Here is an 18,738-nt window from a genome sequence, read left to right as displayed (position 1 = left end):
AGATATGCGTCTTTTGTTAGCTTGTTTTTGGTAAGACTCTTGGGCTTTAACCAAGCTCTGATGAGCTTGGGCCCAAACTGTGCACAGTTTTGAAAAAATAGCCTCAGCAGAAGGATTAATAGATTCAGCGGAGTGAACGGACGAGTACCTGGGATTAAAACCATAGTTACAAAAAAAAGGCGACATCTTAAGAGAACGTTGCTCATGGTTATTAATAGCAAACTCAGCTAGAGGAATGAAATCTCGCCATTTGTCCTGGGTATCAGCCACAAAACACCTCAGGAATTGCTCCAACGACTGGTTGACCCTCTCAGTCTGCCCATTCGTCTGGGGGTGGAAGGCAGATGAGAAGGACAAAGAGGTCCCCAATTTACCACAAAACTCCCTCCAGAATTTAGCCACAAACTGGACACCTCGATCGGAAACAATGTTTTCCGGGACACCATGTAAGCGCAAAATATGATTGATAAACAGCGTGGCCAGAAGACGAGCACTAGGAAGTTTACGCAGTGGGATGAGGTGACACATTTTCGAAAACCGATCTACCACTACCCAAATGACAGTTTTACCCCTAGACACAGGCAAGTCAGTAATGAAGTCCATAGATAGGTGCGTCCAGGGCCTCGTGGGAACCGGCAGAGGATGTAACAGTCCCTCCGGTGGTCTACGGGGAACCTTGGACCTAGCACAGACCTCACATGCATCAACAAACGCTTTAACATCTCGGGCCCAGGTTGGCCACCAGAAATGACGCGAAAGCAGATATTTGGTACCTGCTATGCCTGGATGTCCTGCCAAGACGGAACTATGGATTTCCTCCAAAACCCGGAGGCGAAGGTTCGGCGGCACAAACAGGAGGGACTCAGGAGTGTTATGGGGGGCCAAATCCTGAGACTCCGACACCAGAGTCACCAGATCCGGCTGCAGGACAGACACAACCACACCAGGTTTTAGGATCGTATCGATCGGTTTCTCGGGAGCATCTTTGAGGTCAAAGCTGCGAGAGAGGGCATCAGCCTTGATATTACGAGACCCAGGGCGATACGTGATCTCAAAGTTGAACCTCGTAAAAAATAACGCCCATCTGGCCTGCCGTGAAGAAAGACGTTTAGCCGTATCAAGATAAACCAGGTTTTTATGGTCTGTTAGCACAGTGACTTTATGTTTGGCCCCTTCCAAAAAATGCCTCCACTCATCAAATGCCATCTTAATAGCCAGAAGTTCTCTATTCCCAATATCGTAATTGCGCTCTGCTTGAGAGAACTTCCTCGAGAAGTACGCAATAGGCCGAAGATGGGTAAGAGTGTCTGATCCCTGGGACAAGACTGCTCCCACCCCCACCTCGGATGCATCAACTTCGACAATAAACGGGCGCTCGAATTCTGGCTGAGCCAGTACTGGAGCCTCTGAGAAACAGTGCCGAAGTGTGTCGAATGCCTTGATAGCCTCAGTGGACCAGTGGACCAGATCCGCCCCCTTTCTGGTCAAATCTGTGAGAGGTTTGGCGATGATTGAGAACCCTTTAATGAATTTTCTATAATAATTCGCAAAACCCAAAAACCTTTGTAAGGCCTTTAGGTTGTTAGGTCGTTCCCACTTTTTAATAGCTGCTACTTTAAGTGGATCCATACCAAATGAATTGGGAGTAATGTTATAGCCCAGAAATGAGACCTCCTGGATACCGAATTGGCATTTTGACAACTTGGCACATAGGTTATTTTGTCTCAGAAGCTCCATCACAGTACGAACATGCCTCACGTGAGATGACCAATCTGAGGAGAAAATCAAAATATCATCAAGATAGACCACAAGAAAGCGTCCAAGATGCTCACGGAAGATGTCATTGACAAAGTGTTGGAAGACTGCCGGGGCATTGCATAACCCAAAGGGCATCACTAGATACTCGAAGTGGCCCTCTGGGGTATTAAAGGCAGTCTTCCACTCGTCACCTTCTCTGATTCTAATTAAATTATAAGCCCCCCGCAAATCAACCTTGGAAAACCACTTAGCACCCACGATTTGGTTAAAGAGATCAGGAATTAACGGCAATGGATGTTGATTTTTAACAGTAATCTTGTTAAGTTCCCGGTAGTCAATACAGGGCCGGAGACCCCCGTCTTTTTTGCCCACAAAAAAGAACCCTGCCCCCAGAGGAGAAGAGGACGGACGTATGTGGCCCTTGCGTAGGCTGTCCTTTATGTACTCTCGCATAGCTTCTCTCTCAGGGCAAGACAAATTAAAAATTCGACCTCGAGGGTATTTGGCACCGGGAACTAAATCAATAGCACAATCATACGGTCTATGGGGTGGCAACCCGTCCACCGCTTTTTCGTCGAACACATCAAAATAATCAGACAAGAATTCCGGAATCTCCCCCTCCCCCGGGGAGCATTCCGCAAGAGACACAGCAATACAGTGAGAAGCGCACCCAGGTCCCCACCGAACAAGTTCCCTGCTGGACCAATCAAAGATCGGGTTATGTGTTTCCAGCCAGGGCAATCCCAAAATAACATCAGAGGACAAGTTATGCATAAGAAGGAACTCGAGGTTCTCAATATGGACAGACCCCACCTTGACCTTTAGACATGGGGTCATATACCGTACGTCACCTTGAGAAAAGGGGGCAGAATCTGCTCCAGTGACGTTAATTGGATGCTGAAGTAGTAGAGGACATACCTCCAAGCCTGAAAAAAACATGGGGTTAATAAAATTCGCAGAAGCGCCAGAGTCGATCTGGGCATACCCATTAATATTTTTATTTCCCAATACCAGAGAAATAGGTAACAGCAATTTATCTTTGAAGGTTACCTTTGCGCCTGAGAGACCCCCTCGATAGTCTCTCAGGCGCTGGAGTTTTTCCGCTGGTGGTCCTGGCCTGGACGAACACTGACGAACCCGATGACCTGTCTTCCCACAGTACAGACAGAGATTGTTCTGTAGCCGATGCGTGCGTCTGACCTTGGAGTCAGTGGAATCCACCTGCATTGGTTCTTCTGGCGTGGGTGTAACAGGAGGGGATGGTTTAGGGTAGGTGACTAGAGGCAATGAGGTTCTTGGGAGGTCAGGAGTACCCCTTTCTCGCTGTCTGTCCCTCAAACGTCGGTCAACTCTGATGGCCAATGTCATACTCTCCTCGAGTGAGTCAGGGGTGGGGTAAGCCACCAGCATGTCCTTAAGTCGGTCACTCAACCCCGCACGAAACTGGAATCTGAGGGCTGAGTCATTCCAAGTGGAGAGACCGCTCCACTGTCTAAACTCAGAACAGTACTCCTCTACAGGTCGTCTGCCCTGCCTCAACCCCGTCAACAGACGCTCAGCATTGGCAGCACTGTCCGGGTCATCATATAATAACCCCAAAGCCGCAAAAAACTGGTCTACGGTAAGCAGCTCAGGTGCGGCAGGTGGTAAGGAAAAAGCCCATTCTTGTGGTGGCCCTTGGAGTAGGGACATGACTATGCCCACCTTCTGGGCCTCATCTCCGGAGGAGCGGGGGCGTAACCTAAAAAACAGCTTACATCCCTCCCGAAAGGCCAGGAACTTTCTCCTGTCCCCTGAGAATTTATCGGGAAGCTGGACGGGCGGTTCAGGAGGTACTGGGGAGGTCACCGTAAGTTGTTGTGGGGCTGTCTCCTGCTCCTGGACCCTTACAGCTAGCTCCTGCACCATAGTATTGAGCCGCTGCAATTGGTCCACAATATTAGACATGGCGGTCCGGTTCTCCATGAGGCAAAAACAACAGTTTGGGCTGGTTAATCTGTCAGGACTGGCAGGTGTAAACAAGACAAGAGACAGTGGGCCCTAGATCTGAACCCACCCACTGTCACCTGCCTACTTGCCTCAGTCGACCCTAGGCGGTCGCGGACAACCACGAAGACATTCCCTACACTACGTAAGTGAACACACAGAACAGTACAGACAGACAAACAATAAAGCGTAATGGAACAAGCCAGGTCAAACCACACGGACAACGAAGTACAAAATCAGCAACACAACGGGATAGTCAAAAGTCAGGCGGAGGTCAGAACACGGGTACGTCAGGCAGAAAAGGAATAGGACGGGGTTCGCAGGAGTAGGACAAGGGGAGCTGGGACCAGGAGTGAACCTAATTAACCAGCACTGGAACTCTGTCTTTGCTTTGCTTTATACTGAGCAAGAGCCCGGTCCGAATCCTCATTGGACCGGCGCTCTGATTCTCCAGGCTGCAGACAGGCAGAGAAACCAGTCAATCACAGAGACCAGACAGGTGTAAAATCAAGCACAGAAGCTTCTCAGCTTAACTCCTGCATGTCCGGAAGCTGAGAAGCAATCGGGTGTGGTACACAAAAGCCAAACACCAGGCCCAGTTCAGACAAGGCTACTGCAGATTCCTGACACATCTTAGATCTTCTGATGTATACATGGAGTTTGTCTTCCATAGAAGCCCTGATGAACATAGAGCACACAATGAAGCCTGTACTCCAGTCTACGTTTTCTTTAAAAAGGTCTAGGATTAGAAAAATAGGAGTAATGCAATTTTTGAAAGAAAGCAGCTATGTTTTTCTAAGTCAAGAAAACCGCTTTACTTTACATAGAAGATACCATGTGTACATTACATAACAAATATAAAAGACAGATATCTTAGTCAAGAACAAAATATTTATTTTATTGATGTTAGGCAATATATACTTTGTTAAAGAAAATATTAGATATTGATGTACAAAACTCTGAGGGGAAAAAAAGGAGATTAATCCTCTTCAAATGCAGGTGTTCAGATCTCAGTTATGTCCATGTAATGGTAATAGAATTGGCTAAATTGTATTGTTTGTTTACTAAATGGATCTCTAGAACCTATAATAAAAAAAAAATCTACAGTTACTAAATGTTTTTATACACAATGGCTCCCTTTTGAAAGAAATGTTATGTATCCTATACATTTTCAATGCCAGTGCACATACAATCACTGTCACGATTAGGAAACCCACCAATAGCATCTATGCAAAAGAAAAAAATGGGCATAAATCACCAAAAATATTCCAATCTTTAGTAATAAAAAATCCAGACATATAAATCATGGACCCTATCATCAGGAGGATGCTAGTCAAACACCATACATGTGGGGAGTATATATGGAACAAAACAGTTATAACCTATTAATGATTATAGGGTTCTTTTATTTACAGCTTGAAATAATGTTTATTTAAGTCTGCAATTTTTTTAATAGTAAAGATTGGAATATGTTTGGTGATGTATGCCTATTTTTTATACAAGTTATTAAATGTTGCTGTTTTCATTCCTGTAAGGTTCTTTTCACGTTATGTTCTCAGTACCTGTTTGCCATATACATCAGAAACATGCTCGTCATTTAGTAAACAGGTGGCACTGTAGCAATAACTGTATTTTATTTTTCATAAATTGATTCATTCCCAGAAACACTGGTGATCGAATTACTAGAACTGCTGTAACCTATACCAGTGTCATATGTAAGGGATATCATTGTGCAGTGCTGGAAAAGTTGTTTTTGCAAATGAAAACCAAAAGGATCATAATAAACATTTGGGCTGCGTTCACACTACGTATATTTCAGTCAGTATTGCAACCAAAACCAGGAATGGATTAAAAACACAGAAAGGATCTGTTCACACAATGTTGAAATTGAGTGGATGGCTGCCATATAACAGTAAATAACTGCCATTATTTCAATATAACGGCCGTTGTTCTAAAATAACAGCAAATATTTTCCATTAAATGGCGGCCATCCACTCAATTTCAACATTGTGTGAATAGATCCTTTCTGTGTTTTTAATCCACTCCTGGTTTTGGTTACAATACAGACTGAAATATACTGACTGAAATATACATATACTGACTGAAATATACGTAGTGTGAACGCAGATTTGCGCTGGGTTCACACTACGTATATTTCAGTCACTATTGTGATCCTCATATTGCAACCAAAACCAGGAGTGGATTAAAAACACAGAAAGGATCTGTTCACACAATGTTGAAATTGAGTGGATGGCCACCATATAACAGTAAATAACTGCCATTATTTCAATATAACAGCTGTTGTTTTAAAATAACAGCCAATATTTGCCATTAAATGGCATCCATCCACTCAATTTCAACATTATGTTAACAGATCCTTTCTGTGTTTTTAATCCACTCCTGGTTTTGGTTGCAATATGAGGACCACAATACTGACTGAAATATACGTAGTGTGAACCCAGCCTTGAAGTGTAATACGAATACGAAGAAGTTTTTGTACTAGTGATGTGTATTAACTGTTAAAAATGTGTGTGAGAACACTGTGAACCATAGATCCCCCTAGAGAGGAGTCTATCATACCAATATAACAACCAACTACCAACAACAACTCCAGATAACTCACATTTTGGTATAAATTTTAATATTATGTTACTGCTTTTCATATCATTCATTGCCTTTTTGGTATTATATACTAAGTATAGAATGTAGTGTGTACCAAGCAGATATTTCACAGACTTTCTAAAATAGAACTATATTTCTGCAATACTCCAACACATCAGACTCTAACCCTCCTTTAAATTCTTAATGACTACTCACTGTCTTTTGACAGCAGGAGTATATAAAGTCCAGCCCTGCCATGGCTTCCTTATTGGAGCCTCAGAGTGCTTTCCCTAGTTCTGTGGTTCCCAGCTCCCTGACCCATAAACTGATTCCCGCCCATGACTCCTGCTGTGTTTCTGCCTATGTGTCTCCAGCTGCACCTCGCCCGCCATACCAAGCAAGCCAGGCCAGGGGCAGCAACCTGGGAGGTCATCAGACGCATCAAGTCCATCCCTCCTTGCGGTGGGCTCTGGAGAAGACCAGCAGCCCCTTAGACTCAGCTCCCTGGTGTGACTCACACCATCATTAGTGGCGGTTCAGTGGATCAACGACTCCAGTCTTTACAGTTTTAGTTTTAAAGCACTTATTCACCAGCATTTAAATTAAGTTATGACATGTCCTACAGATATTGAAAACAATCCTTCTGGTTGAAATGTTGCATTTTCTGTACATGATGTTAATGAAAACATGAAGCTGCTCATACTATATGGATGCTGTTGGACTTCTCCCTTCTAGGATTGTGAACTTTCCAGTGTGCATCCACACTCTACAGGTTGGCCAGTGTTCTTTGGTGCTGTTGGACTTTATGGTGTTTGGTTGTTTCCTAGAGGTATTTCAAGGTTAACATCAGTTGGGGTCTCAGTGCTCAGTTATAGACAGGACAAGTGCACAGCAGCCTGCTGTCCTCCCCAGCTAATCGCTTGATCTGACTTATTGCAGGAGACAAGCTCAATTATAAGTCTATAGAGCCTGTCTCCTACAGTGAGTTACTGTGAGTGTGAAGTCGGGAAGTCCAACACACTGTTGTGCACTTCTCTCAGCTAAAATTAACAATTGTGTGGGGTCTTAGCACTGAGATCCTGACTGATCTTTACTTCTTACTACTTTACTTTAGGTTTCTACCCCTGGCTTGACTTTCTAGCAGTGGTGGGCAAGATGCAGCTTGAGACAAGTAGGCAGGTTCGCAGCAGGACTCATGAGCAGGAACAGCAGACAGGAATCATGGACAAAGCTGCGACCACACACTAAGGAAAGCATGCAAAGGTTCCATCAGGAAAGCATAGGAGAAGCTGCATTTTATTATCCAGGGCTGCTGTGCAGCAGCTTATAAGGGGCACACTGGCCTTTTGAATTTAAGCAGAGCCAGCACGCATGCGCCCTAAAAGATGGGGATGCACACCAGGCTTACTGCGATCAGGGGGAAGTGGCACCACACCAGACAGAAAGAGGAAGAGCAGTCTGGGACCAAGTGCCTTGGCCACAGCTGTAACAATGTCAAAAGATAATTTAAATGACAGTGACAGTAATATTAAGCAGCTGTACACATTTTTTCCTGTCTTGCATAAATTACTTACCTCATCCATTTTTGTAAAAGATGTAATGGTTTCAGTGTTACCATCATAAGTAACTGAAACACTAGTTGCATTTGTTCCAGGGCCCCAAACATAGACATGTCCAAGTAGCAGAGGATTTGCTGCTGACAGATAATTATCTGATTGTTTTTCACATTTTACAGTTTTCTGTGAAAACATCAAACATTGATGAGACTATGTTTACAAAAAAGTAATTCCTTAAAAAAAAAAAAAAAAAAAAAGAAAACATGTATGTATATATGCAGAAGATGGTGGCATACCTTATCAGCTGTGAATGTTCCCAGATAATAAGTTGTCATTTCTATTAAATGTAGAAAGGAAAATACCATGAATATTATTCAGTTCATTATACACTAGATTTTGCCTTTGTTTTACCATGCTAACATTCACCATTTTCAGTTTTTCTATAAGCTCTCACAATAGTCTATAAATCTTACTAAATGTATGAGAAAAGTTTACTTTCTATGAACTTCATTTTCTGTATGTTTACTGTTAGGTATCACTTTGCATCTCTTACCTATACTTTCTCCATCATCCCAGAAAAGCTTGCCTCTAGCTTGTTCATTATCATCCAAGGCTACCAGAAGTCCTATAAAGTTTCTACGGCTGAAGGTTAAAGAAAGTAGTAATTAAGTACAAACATTAAAAAAATTAAATACAATTTTTCCATTGCAGTCTATTATTATACGACAGCGATCCAAATAAAGTAAAAAAATCAACACAACACATTCCTTCCAAATAAGTCGAAATGAATCACTTGGTCAGTCACTCATATCAAGTAATTATTGACCTTTTTCAAGACATGCGTCTGAATCACTTTAAATCCTTTTGCTGCCAATGGTTTTAGGACAATTTTCACACTTCTGTCATACATAAAATTTTGCATCAAATCAGAATATTTAGAAAAAATGCATAACAATTGATGTTTGTGGTGAAAGGTTTCACTCAAGCAGAGCCTCAGGTGCACGACTCCTTCGAAAAATAGAAGTTCAAGATGCGTCAAGTTCATTTATGACCATAAAACGACCAGAAACGAGGAAGTAAAAATCAAGTTCTGTCATCTAGATGCCATTAAACATTTGAGTCACAGACTTGGCAAGTGGCCTGATGAGACAGATATGAGTGTTGACATTTGCTATATTTTCTACATGTTAGTAAGGCAATTACGTCAGGGGTCATCTTTCCTTCAAATAAAATAACTAATATTAATTATGTTTCTACGGTCCATTTTTACCTTACACATTTTTCATACATTGCTTATTTCTGAACTTTCTACGTTTAATTAGTAAATTGTGTTTTGTCATGTACACTGCCCAATGTATTACATTCCAATATGTTACTTAACTCAGCAGTCATTGCCTGCCACTGATAGCTTATCTCCCACTTATATCCAACATTGCTACACTGCCAATCTTTTATTTACAATTTATTGATACAGATTCATCTTTCCTTCCTCATGGCTCAACATTTTCCAAAATGTATGTCATGAGAAGACTTGCTTAGAATAAACCCCCAGTGTACATAGTATGTGTGTCTACTGTATGTGTGGGGTTGTGGTGGGTGTTCTAATGTAATAATAATATTAATAATAATAATAATAATAATAATAATAATAATAATAATAATAATAATAATAATAATAATAATTATTATTATTATTATTATTATTATTATTATTATTATTATTATTTATTTGTAATGCGCCAAAGATTCCACAGCGGGTTTTTTTTAATACACAGTAAAGAGGTTTCAATTACATATGATAAAATTAAATTAGAATAAACAAAAATACATCATAAATAGGAGACCTGCTCGCGAGAGTGTAAAGACTACAAATTATTTCACCTCATGCAAGTTCTAACACAGAATGGAAAAAGTTTGCAACATGGTTGTTCATTGTTGGCAATATTGATTTCACACAGACCTAGAGAAAGCGGCTGCACATCACACCCAGGGTTTATACCATGGATCTCCAAACTGCGGCCCTCCAGCTCTTGCAAAACTACATTTCCCATCATGCCTGGACAGCCAAATCCAAAGCTTTAGCTGTCCAGGCATGATGGGAGGTGTTGTTTTGCAACAGCTGGAGGGACGCAGTTTGGAGGCCCATGGTTTATACTAATGCCTCATGTACTGCGTGCAGGTCTTCTGGCACTACTCTAGTCCCTACTCTAAAAAAACATGAGGCAATATGGTTTAAACAAATTATATACCAACATTCTGGCGGTGGTTTTTAAATGTAGCTGAGAGGCATTCGTATAAACCATGGGTGTGATGTGCAGCCACTCCCCTTTCTCTAGGTTAATATTGATTTCATACTTTATGTGAATATGAAAAACGGAACAATAAAAAGTATAACCCGACGTTATCCAGCACCATGTTCTATATTCCCCTCAATAAAATTACACAACCCATGGTTTGTAAGCTATTTGTGGCTTGTGAGGCTCTACTGTGTGGTTCTTGTTAACCACAAAAATTTGAGATAGGCTTCTTCACTCATTTCCTCAGTCTAGTATAACACAAACGAATAGGAGCTTGAACACATAAAAGCTGTCCTGGCATTGCAACTGCCCCCTACTTCTTCATAGTGGGACATCAACCCCAGGTCATCTTTGTCACTAGGCATGGATATGATCATCTATGGAGCTGACTTCTTGGGGGCTATGCAAGCATTTTTATTGCTCAAAGCAACAGTGATTACTAGTGAGAACTCTGGGTCCTAACTTTTTTTTATGTCTGATTCATATTTATTAGAGATGAGGAAATCTTAAGCATGCCCAGGTTTGTGTGAACCTGAGAGTGTGACATTTGAATATTGGTGGAGAAGTTGGAAGCTGCCCTACTGGCACAGCAACTGCAATGTTGTCTCTTTTAGGTTTTTGCAGGCAGTTAAAAATATCATAGCCAATGTTAGTCATTAATGGAACATTGTTCAGCATGATTGGTTGGGGCTGCAATATGCAACATGCTTGCCTGTGAGGCTTGCCTGTACGTACTGAAAGCCGAAAAAGTGGCAAGAGAAAATCTTAGTAGGTTAAGTGACTATGAGCAGAACTCTATTTGGATAGGTAAAGTAAAATGGTGCCTTTTAAGCATTTCTTTGTATTCCACCATTTTATTTATTAAGGCCTCACAGTCCCTGTACTTTCTTCCTCACTTAATGTTTCATTTTCCTATTGTCTCACCATCTCTGCTGCCCCCCTTTCCACCAGTGCATAACTATTCTTGATACCATCCTACCTGGTGATTCGCTGTCCATACTTTCTCTGTTTCAACTATCAATACTGAAATAAATATACAAGTAAATATAGAACCAATCTGAAAGATAAGAATCTAGGTGACTGAATGCATATGGCTGTCACCGTCTACAACTCTGATTTTCAAAGAATGTCTTCACACTGAACTGTCACATTCAATGCTTTCAGCATTTCACAGCATTATTTGCAACAGTTTTAGTTGTTTCCTGCTTTATATTGGTTATATGACTTCTATGATTTCTGACAACTGACTCGTCCCTAAGGTAAGAAAGACTGGGACCAGTGCCATTTAGGCATGTATCTATTAGATAAAATACCACCCCCTATTTTAAGAACAGAGGCACTTTAGTAAAGATCATAGTGGAATGATGGCCATAGGTGGGTAGAATAATGCAAAGGCTCCTGTTAGGGCATACCACAGGATATCTCTACAGAGATGACAGCCATAATAACCAAGAGAGAGTTCTTAAAGTGTCACTGTCATTTAACTTTTTTTTTTTTTTTTGTACATTTTACGAAACTTTGTAATTGGGTTTATTAGCCGAAAAATGCATTTTTATTATAAAAAAGCTGTTTGATGAGGCACCAAAACAGGATAAAAAAGAGTTAATTTAAAGCTACATAAACGGGCTATCTCCTCTGAAGTCAGCACTGACCCCTCTGACCTCTGAATACGGATTTCACACAGATCCCGCTGTGTAATCCTTTGCTCTCTGCACTCTGCTCCCGACTAATCTCCATCCTCCCCCCTCCCCTCTCCATAGGTTACACAGGGCACAACTAATGTAAATGAGTCAAGATTTCCTGATAATGAGCAGTGAATGAGAGAAAGGAGGGAGGGTGGGACCTGGGGAAAGTCTTTTTGAACGCAGATAATGGCATATTTGCCTAATAAACTCAAGTACAAAGTTTCTTAAAATCGCCTGTACTATTGAAAACAAAAACAAAAAAACAACAACAGTGACACTTTAAGCCAATAAATAGGGTTCTTTTTTTACAGTACCATGATCAGACTTGCATTTGATGAGTTTGATGGTAGTGCAGCCGTGTATTACAACTTTCTTCATAACTATGGATTTAGTCACTGACCACTGTCCTGACCACTGGTTCCAGAAGTGTTAAAGAAGAGGGATCTTCTCCCTTCATGCACTGATCTCCCTATAATGACATTCTCCCCGGCCATGCCATCCAGTCAGAGCTGTCAATCATAGCCGGTAGCTATGGATAAGAGGCTCTCAATACAGGCAGCTCATGACAATGCAAATGTATGGATCATCTTCCTTTCCTAATGACCATTTGGGGCTTTCAGCAGTTTTGATATCTCCAAAATGCTGACTGGTTCCTTTTGGCTATGTTCACATGACTTTTTTTCCTTTCTATTTTTTTTTTTTTTTTTTTTATGACGTCCATCATCTTGAGTTTAAAATTATGCCAGTAATTTCGCGTTTTGGTCACCCATCATTACAATCATGGCTGTTGGTACATTATTATTCTAGTTCAGGTGGACTGATTGCCCTTTGGGTGTGTCTTTAATTTAAAAATCCATTGAATTTTATAGTAAAGACAAAAAGGACACAATGTCAAAAATAGAGAAAAGGCGTCCAATTTTGCTATTTCTCAGTTTTTACTATAAAATTCAATTAACTTTTCAATTCAGCTACACCCAAAGGCCAATTAGTAACCCAAACTAGAATAATGTTCAAACACCAGTCATTAATGGGGAGGCAAGGCTGCTAAATAACATTGGTTATTTTAGACTCAAAATGACGGCCGTCATTTTAAACAGAGCTGAAAAAATGTGTGAACATAGCCAAAGGAAGATGAAAAAAAAATAAAAAATAAAGAACTATGTGTGAACAACTAAACAACAACATGCATTGTTTGCAAAAGAAGTCCACAAATAAATAACATGATCATTACTTTGACGTCTGTGCAAACAACGTCCGTTATTTAATATACTGTGTACATTGGGCGGCCATCATTCCATTGACTTTAATGCATTCCATTGAGGTCAATTAAAATGTGGTAACAACAGACATCATTTTAAAAAGAAATAGCAGGCACCTTTTTTTTTCTTTTTTTTTTTTACTTAGTGTGAACATAGCCTACAAGTGCAGGAGTCAGTTAATGTACATAAAAACGATGATATTATTATTATTATTATTATTATTATTATTATTATTATTATTATTATTAATAATAATAATAATAATAATAATAATAATAACTGCTCTGAAATTAAAACATTTTGCACACAGGCAACACAAAGAAAAGGAAGTTATATAATAATGCTTTCTACCCACCTGTAGTGAGTGTTATTAGCAGGGTCTTGCCATGGTATGATATATCCACCTCTAACATGAAGGTTAATGACTTCAAGAGGTGTAGGTAATTTCACCGTCCTACCTGTTTCACTAACCACTTTACCCTATAATGGAAACAGATTTTTTTTACATTTTGCGGGAGTTTTTTTTTTTATTTCTTTACAGATCTTTCCAATTACATCCACTTTTCACATAAGCAACTCCCTCACTTACTGCTTTCCCACAGTTCCCCATTGTACTCAGCCTATCTTAAAATCATTGTTGCATACTTTGTTGCTATATTTAATATCATCTATTTGAATTGATTCAACTCTTTGCAGGAAGGTGCTTCCAAAAAACACTGTGCTCCTGTTTTAGTTCTCATTTTTCCAAATTTTTGTCTTAGTAAAAGTCAAGAAGGAAATAAATCCATGTAGTCAAATAAAAATTCCACACCAGAGAACAACTTCTATGCAGAAAATTTCTGCATCCTGCTGTGAATTGTACCTCGCTAATCTACAGGTACAATTCACTGCATTTCCTTTCCTAGTGAATTTACTTGAACAAAGAGCAGAAATTACATTTTGTTAAATATTTTCTTTGATTTAGCTAAAGCTTTAACAGGTTATGAATATAATGGATTGAAGCGCTAATCCCTATTCCCCTCAATGTCCCCACATAGTCAGCGAGGTGATTGTTAAGGAACCAAAATTCTTACCGTGTGATAATCATACCAACGACCGTTCGGTATATAGGCATCTACTTCTACTTGGTTCTAAAACAAAAAAAAAACATATTATTATTATTATATACTTTACCACTTACCTTTACCATTAGTTGCAGTGTATAATTAAAAATAGGTGTTAGTAGCAAGTAATAGTTAAAATTCTGCAGCATTGCAAACAGTCGAGGTCTGGCCCTATTACCTGAAATGGGGAGAATGAGAAATGGTGGTGCACCATGGAGGGTGCTCTCAGGGGCATAATACAGTAACAGAGAGGGTGGGAAAAAGTTACCTAGTCAGCACTCTGAGGGTTAACCTAACAAAAGCATGCACATTTTTAACAATCTTTTAAAATGACAGATACACTTTAAGCATTGTGTCTGTTGTATTCACCTGTCTTGTAGTTTTTGGGAACTTTAAACTTTATTAGCAGTTCCCTTCATATCAAACATTTTCTAATATTGACAATAAGTGATACCACACTTTACCATCTATCCCCCTGCACAATGGCCACTAAACAGGGTATGCATATTACACTTTGCAGTAGTCCTCGCAATGTTACGTACAGCAAGTCCTCAGTATTCATGGGATGAAATCATTCCTCGTCCTCTGTAGCTGAAGGACACAGGGAGGCCAAAGCAGTACATGACCACTAGCACTAATAAAGTCTAGATTCTCAAAAACTAAACAAGAGGCACATATACCAGACACAGTGCTGAAAGCAAATGGTTTGTCACTATTCTTTTTCACCTTCTTTGAGTTGGTGGGACAGATATAGTACAGTTATAGTACTATAGTATAGGTGCCTATAGTACTAATTGTAGGTACTGTAGCTCAATGTCATTTTTTACATTTATGTCTATACAGTTTGGTACCAGAAAAGCAAAGCTCTGATCATGATGAAACCATAATAAGAAAATCTAAACCTATTTAGATTGAAAAAACAATGGAAAAAATTTTAATTTAATAGTAAAGATTCACTTTAAGGCTATGTACACAACGTACAGATAAGCACAAAGCCCATTCTTGATTAGTTTTACATAGTCTTCAACAACTGCCGTGGTCAAGCATTAAACTATTGTTCACTAAAGAATGGCCTTGTTAGTACATAGTGGAAACATAGCCTAAAGATTTTATCAGTGAATATAGTTGTCAAACTTTGGTTAGCTTTGGAGCTAGAGGATATATTACAAGAGACAAAGCTAACAGCCAGCTCAAATGCCTAAGCCTAGTTTCACACTGTTAACGTATGTGTTTTATGGAAAAAATGGATGCAAAAACAAATGCAATTGTGTGTCATCCATTTGGATCTTTTTTTTTCCATTGACTTCCATTATTAAAAAAAAAGGATCGAAAAGGATGTGTTGACACACAAGTAGTGTTGACTACGTTTTCCTGTCCGTTAAAAGTAACCAATTAAAAATGGATACACTGAACGGATTTCAAAACCGCAGTGTGAACCCAGCCTTTCAAACATTTAACTTGTTAGAGTGTGTTCACATGTACAGGATCGGTAGCAGATTTGAAGTTGCAGATTCAAAGCAAATCTGCTGCGATTCCTGTACATGTGAACCCACCCTTAGGTTTATTTAAACAAAATTTTAAAGTAAATCTATCCTTTATTCAATAATTACAAAATAATCCACTGATCATCATAATTTCTAAACAGAAAACTCTGACCAATGTGTGATATAATGGACTTTGTCATTTACTGTGAAATTACAAATCCTCACCTGTCTAAGAGCTGGACTGATCATAAATGCTGGTCCCCATAAGAACTGCTCATAGACATCCCATGTTGCCTTGTCATTTGTAAACCTTTTAAGAAGAAAAGAAACATGATGTTTGTTTGTAGCACTTCAATGAAGATGATGCTAGTCCTGCCAATCATCTGAACAGAGTTAGGGAACGTGGAGGCTGGTTAGCACTTTTACTGTATAGAATAAGTTCTTGGGACTCCTTTTGAACAAGGTCATTGCCCAAGGACAAGATCTTTGCTCTTAAGTGGATGCATTTTCTGTTACAGTCGCCCATCCTGGGTTGGGCTGTCTACCAATATAACCTCATTGACCCAACAGATGTTACTGTGTTGCTGCCCAACATATAAATAAAAAATAAAATATTTGTTCCAATGGAATATATGTTGTGGCATTATTACTAACTAAACTAGGACAATAAACCGTTGGAAAACTTACTCGTGTAATAAAGGCCGGACAACGGTAGAGCCTTCTGTATGTGCTTCATACATTAATGTGTACAGATATGGAAGAAGCTTGTATCTGATGTTAAGAACATTTCTGGATAAGTTTTTAAAGTTCTCATCAAAACTAACAGGGTCTTGCCTCTGAAAGAAACCAAAATATCAGAAAAATCCTTTTACATGCCTCAGAAAAGATAAAATAGACTTACATTATATATACAAATACATTTATAAAATTTTCCCCTTATGGATAATGTTCCCATATCATATCAGCATATAACCTCAAAAATGAGCACAGGCAAACCCACACAAAACATGTGGATTTCATTGAAGGATTGTGCATTTGGGAATGAATTACATACTTAATAGGGGCTTTATAAAGACTGGCCTATCTGTATGCTGGTCTTAACCAAATCCCCACCCGTGTCTTACACCAGATTTATTGAGAGGCACAAGCCTATCAGTCTGGCAGCTGACATGAATCTGTGCCATTACTGTTTCATACTGTCTGTAGGGTGGGTTGCATGAAAGTAATGACAGGTTTCCTTAACTTGTTTTAAATGTTGAGTGGGCACTTAAATACTCGAGTACTCATTTTTAAATGCTCAAGTTTTTTTAAATACTCGAGTTACTCATTTTTCAATGCTCGAGTGCATTACTTGATCATTCAGCTGTCAGTTATTGAAGGTGTATGGCCATCTTTACCTGAGCAGCCAAGTCCCACAAAGTTGAGCTTGATTGAGTACCCTGACCAGCCTGCTCACTCTACACTACTGGTTTTGTCTAAATTATACTTAAATAACAGTTCTTGATATTGATATTTTGTTACCCATGGTCATATCAAGTTACCTACCACGTAATCTTTTCCATTATGGTTCCTAGAATAAGGATAGAATGCACCCAGTTCCATCCATCGAGCACACAGCTCATATGTAGTGTCACCAAAGAATCCACAAATATCTGCACCAGTCTATAAAATTAACAAGAAATAACATTGATAAATGGGATAAACTGGGTCACATTCAAGAACATAAAACGTATACTAGAAGAAAAGAGAAAGATTTCTTACATAAGATATTCCAAAAAGACTAAACTCCATCATACCTGAAAAATAAGGGGAAATATATAAGACCTGTTAAGGGTTGTGAAACTTAAACAATCAGGCAGCAGCCACTAGTATTATTGGAATTAAAATTTAAAAAAAAATGTAAAAGGGAGCTAAATTAACACTACTAAAATAAAAAGGATTAAAAGTTATATTGAAAAAAGCAAGCTATTTGTATTTTAAGAAAATAAATGACTCCATTTTCGCAACGGATTTTCATTGCACTTCGAGAATAAAGTGCCATAGTGTTGTAAGGCTATGTTCACACTATGTAAAAACAACTGCCATATTTCATAACAACCGCTGTTGTTGTGCAAGCAATGGCCACTGATTCAAAAATAAAGCACCTTGTTTGCACAACAACGACCGTTGTGATGAAATAGGACATTATTTTTTACAAAGTGTGAACCTAACCTAAAACTTAAGATACTGCACTGCCATTATGTAAAAAATATAATAAAGAAACCTTTATTACCTGTCCACACTCCCCAACACCCAATCCCCCCCTCTAAGTGACAACACACTCAGCCAATCTCTGCGCTGTCCAGTCTCAGTCAGTAAATCTGACAGCAGTATGTAGGTTTCCATGTTGTATAATTCAATATTTCATTTTGTATTGTTGTTTGAGAAAGTCACCAGCCTTACATTATTGTTACTTACCAATAATAGATTTATCAATTTGATTCCAGGCAGCAGTGTTATCTCCAAGCCAATGTCCTATCCACTGTCCGACTGTTGGGAAGGTAGAACGGCTGACAATAATGCTTCTCTTTCCAGTTATATTGCGCACAATTCTTAGTAAGTAAAAAAGTTATACAGTTAGTTGGTTAAGAAGATATTATCATATAACATTGTCATTTTAATTCACATGGCCATAATTTATAGGCACTTTAAAAAGATATAGATATATGCATAGCATAAATAAAACTCTTTCATTATCGTACAAAATAATAAAACTCCTTTAATATGGCATCAGTGTAAGACAAACTATAAAATGTTTTGGATTATGGAACAGTCATAAAAAAAGGTATTTTAAACTAATTTGGAAACTTAGGAAATTTTGAGAAAAAAGCCTCAAAATAATATTTTCTAATTACTGCAGTCTTCTCTACTCAGTCTTCTATTATTCTGAAATATAAAATTAGATTTTTACATGAAGTTTTCCTTTGCTCTCTAATAGCGCACATATTTCAGAATTTCCATCTAGCTCAA

General features: G+C 39.2%; 1 protein-coding gene across 1 annotated transcript in view; it reads right to left on the bottom strand.

Annotated features, from left to right (window-relative positions):
- Positions 1-4,617: 4,617 nt before the first annotated feature.
- SI (sucrase-isomaltase) overlaps positions 4,618-18,738 on the bottom strand; it is a 150,212-nt gene continuing 136,091 nt past the window's right edge. The window contains exons 61-71 of the mRNA XM_069975257.1: positions 18,187-18,320; positions 17,491-17,525; positions 17,275-17,391; positions 16,417-16,565; positions 15,955-16,039; positions 14,216-14,272; positions 13,498-13,622; positions 8,455-8,543; positions 8,198-8,238; positions 7,920-8,084; positions 4,618-4,827 (exon numbers count right to left, since the gene is read on the bottom strand). Coding sequence (XP_069831358.1) covers positions 4,759-4,827; positions 7,920-8,084; positions 8,198-8,238; positions 8,455-8,543; positions 13,498-13,622; positions 14,216-14,272; positions 15,955-16,039; positions 16,417-16,565; positions 17,275-17,391; positions 17,491-17,525; positions 18,187-18,320 — 1,066 coding nt within the window. The 3' untranslated portion in view covers positions 4,618-4,758. The remainder of the gene's footprint in view (positions 4,828-7,919; positions 8,085-8,197; positions 8,239-8,454; positions 8,544-13,497; positions 13,623-14,215; positions 14,273-15,954; positions 16,040-16,416; positions 16,566-17,274; positions 17,392-17,490; positions 17,526-18,186; positions 18,321-18,738) is intronic.

The sequence above is a fragment of the Dendropsophus ebraccatus genome, chromosome 6 (genome assembly GCF_027789765.1).
Source record: "Dendropsophus ebraccatus isolate aDenEbr1 chromosome 6, aDenEbr1.pat, whole genome shotgun sequence".
NCBI classification, from domain to species: Eukaryota; Metazoa; Chordata; class Amphibia; order Anura; family Hylidae; genus Dendropsophus; species Dendropsophus ebraccatus.
Note: the sequence above shows the minus strand (reverse complement) of the source record. Positions and strands in the feature narration are given on the sequence as shown.